The sequence below is a fragment of the Microcebus murinus genome, chromosome 12, assembly GCF_040939455.1.
Source record: "Microcebus murinus isolate Inina chromosome 12, M.murinus_Inina_mat1.0, whole genome shotgun sequence".
Lineage (NCBI taxonomy): Eukaryota > Metazoa > Chordata > Mammalia > Primates > Cheirogaleidae > Microcebus > Microcebus murinus.
In genome coordinates this window covers 84977252-84989626 of record NC_134115.1, presented here as the reverse complement: position 1 = coordinate 84989626, position 12375 = coordinate 84977252, and the positions used below count along the sequence as shown (strand labels likewise).

Below are 12375 nucleotides of genomic sequence, written 5' to 3'. Positions count from 1 at the left end.
CTAAAGCAAGAGGAAAGAGGCAGCCTCTCCTGGCAGGTCCTAGCCACCAATTCCCATGCTTCCAGCCCTGAAAAGTTGTCACAGCACTGTTGAACTTCTCAGTTTCTTAGCTACCATCTTAGAGTTGGCAAATGACACAGGGAAAAGTAGTTTTTTGCAGCCTTATTTACTTCTTATCTGCAACTTCTTCCATTCACAGGGCCTCAACTATGAACTTAATAAGCGAATGATCACCAAGCTACATCTCTAACTTTGACTTTTCTTCTGAGTTATATTTCCAAACTGAACATTTTCCAGCAGATACTGAAGGCAATACAAACCTGGCATAACCACTAAAAACCTTTAATCTCCCCTCCATAATCCAGCTTTTCCTTATGTGTTTCCTGTATCAGCTAATAACATCACCATCTTCAATAATCTAGGTTAAACCCTTAGCTGTCTTCTTTACTCTTTCCTCTTCACATCCATATCCAATTGCTTCTCTTATCACCAAATTATCAGCCTTAACTCCAAAATACTTTGCAAATCCATCCCTCCTTTTTACTTCCAGTGGTCTATTTCGAACTCTCACCACCTCTTGCCTGAATTATGCTAATATAGTCAACCCTAGGTATAATGGGCAATGGATTCCAGGATCCCTGCATATACCCAAATCTGTGCATATTCAAGTCCCATAGTTGGCCCACATACATGAAATATTGGCCCTCCACCTATGGGGGTTTCATATCCATGAATAACATATTTTCTATCTGTGTTTGGTTGGAAAAAAATCTGTGTATGTGTGGACCCACAGTTTAAACCCATGTTATTCAAAGGTCAACTGTGATCTACTGTGTTGTTGTCCTCATTCTAGTGGTTTTCCTTGAAAAGGATCTTACACATTGGTGCTGGAATTATCTTTCACAAATCTGACCATATACCTCACCCCAGAAATCCTTATTCTTATTATTTTATAGTATTTATTACTATATGACATAAAATATTATGTAATAATTATATTATTATAATCTGTATATTATAATTCATATATTGATTATAAAGCATAATATAATTATTATATATTAACTACATTTATGATATTTATATTACATTAATTATAATATGTGCTAATTATATAAGCACATGTGCTAATTATATAAGTATAATTATATATACATAATATATATTATTAGAATGTAAGCTCCATGAGGGCAGAATCTGTTATATTTACTTTATATATTTCCCCAATGACTCAAAGTCATTGGTTCAATGAATATTGTTGAAAAAATTAACAGATACAGAACAGACATCTAAATTGCTCACCCTTATAACTGCAGACATTTAAATTGCTCAGCCTCATAACTGCAGGCCCTCCCCAATCAGGCTCCATCTTGGGTTTCCAATGTTATGTCCTACTAATTAAATCATTTATTCAACAAATATTCATTGAGTGTGTATGTGTCGGACACTGTGCTAGGCATTAAGAATATAGTGCAGTTCTGACCACATGGAGTTTGCCATCTATCAGCGGAATAGCATTTAACAAATCATTATTTAGTTCCAATCAGGGTAAGTGCTATCAGAGGAAAAAAGCTATGAGAATATACAATGGAGGATATGAACTAGAGGTATCAAGGAAAACTTTCTTGAAGAACTGACATTTGAAGTTTACTTTGAAGTAGTAGAAATTAAGATGTTTATATGTGTGTGTTTGTGGGGGTCAAGGTTAGAAAATTCCAGGCAGGAGAAAGAGTATAATGATAACTATTATTATATCTTCTACTTACTCTGTGATAGACACTGTGCTAAGTGCTTTACATGTATTATCTCACTGAAACTCTCATAATCCTCCAAAGTACATGCTATTTTCATCCAAATTATACATGTGAGGAAAGGAGGCACAATGAGGTAAACTGGCTCACCCAAGGTCACACAGAGCTAATAAACTGGGGAGGAACTGGGTTTTAGTCCAGGTTTGCCTAAGTCTTCATAGTCTATAGGATTAATTCTTATAACATAATCCCCCTATACACACATAGTAACACAAGTCCAGCCTTCCTAGACTGTTTTCCTAACATATCTATCTTTTGCTTCTCTAGTTTCTTTGCTTAGAATACCTTTCCTCCCAGATTTCTTTCTGTCAAAGTCTTATTCATCGTTCTTTAGGTTCCACACTTGTCATTTTCTGTAAAGGGGTTTTCGGATCCCCTCAGTAGAAAGTAAACCCCTCACGCTACATCCCTTACAGTGCACACGTACCTGTGCACTCCCTCAAGTAACTTTTATACTCTGGCAGTAACATGTCTGTCTGTCTCCCCCAGAGAACCTTATCTTATTCACCTTTTTTGCCATGGTATCATGCAAAGTGCCTGGTACACAGTAGGCACTCGGTACCTGTGAGTGAATTAGGAAAATAGACAAAAATCCTGATAAATACCTTTGGCTGGATCAAATTAACTTACTTAAACTGTTCATAGTTTCTACTCTCAAACTTATTTTTGAAAAGTAATGTGTTCTCTATATAGCTGACAGAAGAGTCAGGAAAACAGAAGTCAAAAGAGAAGGAACAAGGAAAGCCCAAGAGCATCTCTGAAAAAGGTTCCTGGGTGTGAACCTCACACAAACCACAGAAGAGGCTTGGAGCATGTTCTGACCTGGTGTCTCCGCCCTTTGGGCTACATAGTCTACTCTCAGCTCTCCACCCTGCTGTGGCCCCAAGGGGCTGCCCTGTGTTCCCTCAGGCTTCTAGCCACGCAGTGGTAGGAGATAAAGGGAAGGGAGGCAAGTGTGGTCAGAGTTTGTTCCCATGCTATAATGCTACCCTTTCTTTCGTCTCTCAGTTACTGGCCTTCGCCACACACCTCCTCTGCCTGGGGTTCTGATGACCCTTCCCTAATCTCTTCCAGCGAAGGGGTATTAATAGAACCTATTTCTAGCATTATCCTTTGTGGTTTCCCTACGCTCTGCCCACACTTTTGTAAATAGGCACTTTATTAAACTCTCCTCAAATTATTCTCACTGTGCCATCTGTTTTCTGTGGGGACCCTGATTTATATATTGGCCTGACACGCCTATTAGAAGCAAGGTAGGTGGGGCGTCAGGTGGCTCACACCTGTAATCCTAGTACTCTGGGAGGCTGAGGTGGGAGGATCACTTGAGGCCAGAAGTTTGAGACCAGCTTGAGTAAGAGTGAGACCCTGTCTCTACTAAAAATAGAAAAACTTAGCCAGGCACGGTGGCATGCACCAGCTACTATAGGCATAGTCACAGCTACTTGGGAGGCTGAGGCAAGAGGATCACTTAAGCCCAGGAGTTTGAGGTTGCTGTGAACTAGGCTGATGCCACTGCACTCTAGCTCAGGTAACAGAGCAAGACTCAGTCTGGAGAAAAAGCAAGGCAATGGAAAAGGTGAGACACAGTGATGAGACAGGTATGAAGAAGGACTGATGGGAATATTCAATTGTTAAGAAGAGAAGGAATAAGCAAAAGAAGATGAAGGGGATTGAAACTGGAAGGACCACAATTTTGATTATGACTTCTAGGTATAGGGAAACTCAAAAACACTAAACTTACACTGGAAACAGTCTCTCTATCTTTAATTTCGTTATCATATCAAATGAGTGTTAGAGATTCCCTCAAAGAAGTCACTTCAAAAATAATATTAATATAATACTTGACATTACAGAAGCAAGCTTTAAGCACCATGCTAATCATGGTGCTGACTTTTTCCGTAGAGAACAACAACAATAAATCAGAGTCTTCTCCTGTTTTCTTTAAATTTTGCAGATATGTCATATCTTGTACTTTATGCTATAGCATCGTCAAAGCTCCCATCTTTTTATAACCTGCTCCTTTGTCCTTTGCACATTGTTTAATGATGTCCCATTTCCACTAGGACACATAATTGGAGCTTTTAGAGCACAGGATCTGTACCTTCTTTCAAGACAGTGTGAAAGAACTGCTTTAACAAAATAGCTGCCATTTTCCTTCAACTTGTCTCTAGTTTACCAATTGTATACTTACAGTAGAAATCCACTTCTGCCTTCTGTCTACTGCCAAAGTAACTGAAAAAGCCTTTATGGATAGTTGGAAAAGATACTGTAATTTCATAGTCATCTTTTTTTTTCCAGCTCTAATTATTTTTTTAACGGGCTGCTTCTTATTTTAATAGATTTTTTTTAATAAGGAAATCTTACTTACAAATTTTAATTAGCTTACTGAATTTTCACTGCTTTGGAATAAGTAGTTTAATGAGTAAAGAGACCTCAGACTACTAACTAGCCTAGAGTCTCCAGAGTGGCTTGGGGGGGGAAATGATGCAGCCTTAGTAATATAAGCCCAGGACTGTGCCTCACAAACCAGGACTCTGCAGCCTAGGCCCTGAGGCTGGATGAATCATACTGCCTCTTTCAAGAAAAAAAGTAAAAATTTGGTTTCCCTTTTTATCAAGAATCTCTATGTAAGAACCCCTACCTGACTCACTAAAGGCTTGCGACCCTTCCCAAACCACTTAACTTCTCTGAACTTCAGTTTCCTCATCTGTAAGGATTAGATCATAATGTTTTCCACACTATTACAAATGCAGGTATTGTGCAACAAATTAAAAGCTTTAAAATGTTAGTTGAATGAATGTATCTTAATGCTGTCACTTAACCTCTCTACCATTTTTGGTTCTCATCGGTTATAATAAAATTCAATCCTTTCTTTACAGTACATTTCAATTATAGTAGTAACAAAGAATAAGTTAACATTTTTCATTCTAAAAACACCTACCAGAGAAAGTAGGGCCAGAGGTATTCAAATTCAAAATTGGAATCATGAGAACAATGGAGTTTTTTGTGGCTTAGTAACTTGAATAATCAATGCAAGTTAGCTCTATTCCAAAAAGTAAAAGCATATTAATATCTGATCCATTAATTAAGAATATGTAACAATTTAAATGTGATTCTCAGTGCATATGACATTTGAAATAATTTCTTCTTTTGTGAATTTTCAGGGTGTTATGTAAAAGGGGAACTCCAGCTTAATCAAACCAAAGCTTAAGAAATCAGAAATTTAAATTCTGGGTTCAGCATGCAATTCTATAGTAAGCACACTTATAATTATTATCACACTTATATTATTATCACAAATTAATGTAAGACTAATATAAATTATAAAATTTTCACTTACCTATACCTATTTATATTGTGAACTTAAAAAACTATAGCATATGTTAACCTAGTATGTCTAAAACCAAATTCCTGATCTTCCCCCAAAACCTGTTCCTCTCAAATCCTTCCCTATCACACTTAATGACAAACTCAATTCTTCCACTGCTCAGGCCAAAAATGTTAAGAGTCATCTTTGACTCTCTTTCTTGGACATCCTGTATCCAACCCATCAGTAAATCCTCTTGCTTCACCTTCACAATATACCTAGAATCCAGCCACATCTCATCACCTTGACCACTAATACTCTGGTCCAAGCCATCGTCATCTTCTGCTTGGATTACTGCAACTGCACCCTAACTGGTGTCTCTGCTTCCCCTTGCTCCCCACAGTCTATTGTCAATACAGCTGCCATGGTGATCCTATAAACCTTAATTAAGTCAGATCATGTCACTCCTCATTTCCCATCTCACTAAGAGTAAAAGCTCAAGTGATCACCACAGCCTAGAAGGCCTGTGTACTGTTTGGACCCCATAGCCTTCATCTCATCCCATTTGGCTACATGCTCAGGCCATTTTTACCTTGGGATCTCTGTACTTGTTCCCTCTGCCTGGAATGTTCTTCACCAATTATCCATATGACTTGCTCACTTATCTCCTTCAATCTTTACCAAAAGAGACATTCTCAGGAGGGGTTTTCTTTACCACCCTACTAAAAATTGCACCTCTAACCCCCTATTCTCCTCCTCTCCTTAATTTTTCTCCATAGGACCTATCACTTTCTAAATTACCACCTCATTTACTTATTTATCTATCCATTCACTCACACAAAAATGTAAGTTCCATGAGGACAGGTTTGTTGTTGCTGTATAAATAACCATTTAGTCAATAAAAAATATACATATGAAAAAGAGGCACAGGTCCTAAGTACAGACCTTGATGAATTTTCATAAAGTAAGCATGTCGATGAAATGACCACATAAATCAAGAAACATTTCTTCCCCCTTCCAATCACTATTCTCCCAAAGGTAACCACTAATCTGACCTCTAACACTTAAGGTTAATTTTTCCTGCTTTTGAACTTTTTACAAATGGAATCATGCACTAAGTACCTAACTTATTTCATGTAGCATTATATGGTTACATATAGTAATAGTTCGTTCATTCTCATTGTTGAATAATATTCCAAATATATAAAAATTTACCACATTTATTTGCCCATTTTCCTACTGATGAACATTTGCATTGTTTCTAGCTTAGGCTATTATGAATGCTGTGGCTAAGGATATTCCTACACATAACTTTTGGTGAATGTATGTACACATTTCTATCAGGTAGCCTGTTCAGCGTTTGCCTGTTAAGTTCACTGATGTCTCTTCCATCTCTAACACAGTATCTGGCACATAATAGGTATTATAATACATTATTGTTGAACAAATGAATGGAATCAGTCTTTAAAAATTCTGTTATTCAGATTTAATAATTGACACAAGACTTCCTTGACTTACAAAGACTTATATATGTAGGTTTATAATGGATAATAATTAACCTCTATAAATCTGCCATTCAAATTAAGAAATATATTATTAACACGACTGAAATTCCTTGGATATTCCTTCCTGATCTCATCCCACTGGATTCTTCCCTTTCTTTTCTTTGTATTTAACTATATATATGTGTTCCCTGACAATGTGCTGTTTACTTTGCTTGGTTTTGAACTTGTAAAACTGTTATATCATACTATGAACAGTCTACAATCTGCATTTTTCACTCAACATTATATTTCTAGGATTGACCAGAAATTACGTGTCCAGCTATAGATCATTCTTTTTTCACTACCGTATAGTGCTCCATTGTGAGATTATACTACAGCGTATTTATCCATTTCTCCAGTGGACAACTGGCTTTTTTCAAGTTTTTTGCTATTTCAAAGAATGTTACTATGCATGCTCTTACTTGTGTCTCCTGACAGGAGGTTTTCTAGGGCAATTTCACTTAGATATTCCCTATTTATTTGAAATTATTAAGTATTTTAAACACTAGCAGTAAAGAATAAATCACAGTCTCATATACTCTAAGTCTAGCAAAAATAGTGTTGTTCTAATTGCCTATTTTCAATGGGTTTCAATATTTCAAAAATTAGACATGTATAGGAACAAATTTTACATTCTAAATTTCATTGTATTTCACGCATGATCTATATTTTAAACAATGTTTTTCCTCTTTTGAAAGTAGTTGACCTGGCAGGCCTGGAACAGAAATTCTTTGCTTTCACTTTTAAACAACGTAAACAAAAGGCCAGTAATTTATAATGATAACAACTGACAGTCCTTTATAGTCAAAATGATAATCATTGTTTCCACTTCAGAGATATGGGAGAAGGGATTTGTTGTGTAGACATTAACTTTTTAGGTAAGAAATAGGTGAAATGAGAATGAAATTGCCACAATTTAAACTGATGCTTAAACTGATCACTGAAATTCTGTGTTTGAAAGGCTGACCTGGAAGAAACAAGGTCAGAAAGTTTGCTGTTTAGGCAGAGTAATAATCTATGTCTATATTATTTCTACCTCTCTACCATTTTTCTCAGCAATTGCTATATAAATTTTAAAATCTAAGAAAACTATTTTTATATGGAAAACAAGTGAAATGAATATAGTAATTAACTATTTTTTTTAAAACTAGTAAGTGGGTTCCTAGCCTATTTTAGAAGTGAAAACTCCCTAGTTCAGAAGAGCTAAAAGGAAACCTTTTATCACTTATTCCACAAGTATGTGCTGAGAACATCCTACTCTGCACACACAGTGCTAGGTACTATGGCTAATGGTAAATCTGGATTTTACTGCTTTAGGAAAATGTATGTAATCTGTATAATTCTCTAAAGGTGTGTATATTATACAACCATTAAAAAAAAAAGAAAACACTGTAACTTAAATTGGATGCATTAACATTCAAACTCTAAGTCAGAGAGTAGCCCGAGAGCCAGAAAACCAGACTTGGCATCACCATCAGGCGTTCGGCATGATCCTAATCCTTTCACTTAATGTTCAGGGAAAATGCACACACCATAAAAAACCCACTTGAAATGAATACACTTTTAATTTGGTCTTCCAGTCTGATCCAGCATATCGTACTGTTCCTCAGTATTTCAAGTGGCAGTGAGTACTACATAACCCAGATAATGTTTTATATATGTCTGTGTAAGCTGGTAAAACAAATCAATTATATTCCATTTCAAACTGATCAAAAGAAATCAAGATACACCATTATTTCATAAGAGAATGACAATATACCTTAAATGAAATCTTAATTATAAATCAATGTTTGCTCTTGAGGTTCTAATGCCAAAAGAGGAGCTAGAAATCATCTTAAACCCAGATCATATTCCCTCAAATAACAATGACTTAAAATTGATATGAGACCCTCATTGGTATCTGAAGGGAATCTTTAGTATCTCGGACTTCAGATGTACAGCATGAATATTTATTTAGAATCCACTTTTAAAATATGGTGTCATGTGACCCCTAGAGAACACTGACATTTCTGCCAAGGGTCAGTTTTTCCTTAAGTTCTACTGTAAAAACTCATTGGTAAACTATTCCTTTTGCATGCTATAAAGAAAGGCTGTTTAGGCTGCATGTGGTAGCTCACGCCTATAATCCCAGCACTATGAGAGGCCAGGAGGGAGGATCACTTGAGCTCAGGAGTTCTAGTTCGAGACCAGCCTGAGCAACAGTAAGACCCTGTCTCTACTAAAAATTAGCTGGGCATGGTGGCACACACTTGTAGTCCCAGCTACTAAGGAAGCTAAGGCAAGAGAATTGCTTAAGCTCAGGAGTTTGAGATTGCAGTGAGCTATGATGACGCCACTACACTCTACCTGGGGCAACAGAGCAAGACTCTGTCTCAAAGAAAAAAAAACAACTGCTGTTCAAATGTCAATCTGGAAACAACAATATAAGTATTTAAATAAAATTGTATTTTAAGGGTAACACCAGTAGCCTATACTTAGTTTTTAAGGAGGTACAATTGTTTGTATATAAGTATCTCTAATCCTCGATCCAAGTATCAGTCTATTTGACTAAAGCTAATGTATTTTTGTTAGAAGATGGCAACTAACTTTAGAGCCACAAATTATTACAAATGGACATTTAAATAAAACAAAACTCTGACAGGCATGAGCTTAATTATTCTGCTTAATGAATAATAAGGAGGCAAAGAAATCCTTGGGCCTCAAACATTACAGCATGGTTACCAAGAAGGAGCTTGGTGAATTCTTCAAAGCATTCACCAAAGAGTTATATTAAATTTCCTTTCGGCAACAAATAAATTGGTTTCTCACTGGTAGAAGCTTAGGTCAGTCATCTAAATCAGGGGAACCAGACATACATGCCATTTATTGGAGAGTCACTTAAGTGTAAACTGTGTCTTTCCCCATGGCATGTTTATGTCCTCTCTATAGAAGATTTACACTGGGGGCTTGGGATGGTGGTAATCTTGATTCCTTGCCACCTAGGGTTTAAAAAAATTATCTACGCTTTAAACTCTTGCATAAAAATGTAGAAATGTCTAGATTTTCTTTATATCTTCTCTGATGATGGAATATCTGAATATCAAATTTGATGAGAATGCCCTGAGGAAGAAACGGGGTTCCTGCATCAATGAGGAATAAGACAGACCCACAGAGCCCTCTCTCACCTGCGACACTGTGATGCTGCATTTCTTGGCCAGCTCCTCTTTGGCTTCTTCACTGGGGTAAGGGTTGCTGAGGTGTGAGTAAAAATATTCATTCAAGATTTCTGTGGCCTGTTTACTGAAGTTACGCCTTTTCCGTCTATGATGAGTGGAAAAAAGAATCATAGTTACAATCGGCATTAACCAAAGAGGGATAGATTAATTAGGATCATACAAAAAAGTAGATTTCTATTTTTATAATCCTTAGGGTCTAATTTATTACTGTGATATTATAGATTATGTTCTAGGCATCCTCCATAGTGCTATCCAACTTAAGATGTAAGATCACTAAGAAAAATACTAGAATATGAAGCACTATTAATTTCATTCTTTAATGTATTCAACAAATATTTACTGGGGACCTAATGAGTTCTAGGTATTCAATGGAGATCCAGTGGGAACAAAACAGATAAGGTCTACCAGAGAGATTACAGGGAATTGGAGGACTAAGGGAGAGAGTAGAAAGATGCAGGAAGAAAAACATTAGAAAAGCACCATAAAATTAAATAATTACAAATTAGGATGCCCATGTCACATATTATGAAGGAAAAGTATGAGATACAATAAAAATGTGTAAGAGGGAAATGTAACATAGATTACAGAGTAAGGAAGAATTTCCTTGAGTGTCATTTGATCTGAGACCTAGAGAATGTGTAGGAGTTAGTCAAAGAGTAGCAGGAAAGAAGATTGGGCAGAGGAAATAATCCTGAAACAGAAAAGAGCTTGGCAAATCTAAAGGGATAAGAGAAGCTGAGCACAGTAAAGTACAGGGAATGTGTGAGATGAGTCTGGAAGGATGGGCAGAGGCCAGATTATAAAGGTTTAGTGGACTCTATAAGAATATGAAGATTTTAAGTGTAATATAAAGCTATTAATAGTTTTATGCTTCATGTTTTGAAAAGATGGTTCTCACTGCTGAGAACAGTTGAAGGAAGGCATGAAAGGAAATTCAAAGACCATTTAAGGAGACGTCTGCATTGGTCAAATTGAAGATGGTAGTAACTCGGCATAGGGTGACAGCAATGGAAATAATATTCAAGATCTATTTGATAGGCTGTACTGCTCAGAGTAAAAAAAGAAAAAAAGATCTATTTGAAAGGTAAAAGCAACAAGACTTGATGATGGATTGGATGGGAGGAATGGGTAAGGGAGATAGAGAAGGAAGGTGAGGGCAAAAACACATCAAGGACTTCTGGATTTTTCTGCTTAAGCAACTGCCAAGACTGAGGTATGATTTTCTTCACAAGAGAAAGAACAGAAGAGAAAAAATTTTTGTTTTTGCTTGGAGGGGGGTGACAGAGTGTCAGAAAATCAAGTATTTATTAACAACATATTTCAAGGAGTAAAAATATCATTTATATTTAGGTTTTGTTATTAAAATTTTAAAGAATTCCAGTCTGAAAATTGGAATTTGTCAGAATTCACTTTAGATTAGATACTCCAATAACTGGAAAATACCTTCCCCAAACAATTTTCTTAATACTGTCTTCCAAATAATCCTAATGATTTTCTCAATTGTGATATCCTACACTTAGAAAAGACAGAGAAAGCAGTTGTAAAGGTATACACTGTATGAGATTCTTCTAGTTAAAATGATGCTACTAACATGGCAAGTTAAGTATGTGATCTATGTTTCAACATTACGGGAGAGTCAAGGGAACAAGAAATCTAGGTCTGATCAAAACATTTCAGGCTTCAGTCCTGAAATTTGTTAATTTTAATAATTTTTTGGAGGGTTAAACCATTGTTTCCTAGGGGATGAAGATGAGATTCAAGATCAATTTGGGGATTAAAATCAATAGGATTTGATGATGAACTGGATGGGGGAGGTGGTAAGGAAAGACAGGGAAGGAAGTAAAGGAAGAGAAATACACCAAGAAGAACAGCAATTAGCATTTTTTTCAGGAGTCATGTATTGCTTGAGGAGGTGGGGGCACTTTGATGAGGCACACTATGATGAGTAGGTGGGTGGGTAAGTAGGGTGGAAAAGGTCTAGAATAGATATTGAAAGTGTCAAACCTACAGGCATTACCTGGCCCACAGACATTATTTGTTCAAACCATACAGTAATGACTTGCTCATAAAATAGGTTTCCAACTTCTTAGGAAAACTGAAAGATCAGCCACACCAGCCCCACATTCTCAGAAGGCAACTGTAGGCTAAAGCTGAGTGATGGCTATCTCCTTAGATACACACCCATCTGCTCTAACCCTCCCTGCCCCTCAATGCATCCCTGACTTAGCCACTCCACTCAATTCCATTATATGTAAGCCTGTGTATTTGTAACTCCCAGTCAAAAACATGGAGCCCAGCAGCAAGGCCCAGAGTAGATGGGAGTAGATGATTCAAGGGCATTTCTGTGGGAAATGGGGACTTGTGAAAGGAGGGACAAGAAGAAACATATCTCGGAAAGCCAAGAGAAGTTTGGCTCACATCAGTTTTGCCTAGCGATGGTTTTAGCAAACACCAAAAAACCTCCAAGAACAAACAGAGTATCTCACCAGACATTCTGG

General features: G+C 36.7%; 1 protein-coding gene across 3 annotated transcripts in view; it reads right to left on the bottom strand.

The window, feature by feature from the left end:
- Positions 1-12375, bottom strand: part of PBX3 (PBX homeobox 3) — a 213763-nt gene that overhangs the window by 21722 nt on the left and 179666 nt on the right. For all 3 annotated transcript variants that reach the window (XM_012771919.2, XM_012771923.3, XM_012771920.3), the window contains exon 5: positions 9827-9962. In XM_012771919.2, coding sequence (XP_012627373.1) covers positions 9827-9962 — 136 coding nt within the window. The remainder of the gene's footprint in view (positions 1-9826; positions 9963-12375) is intronic.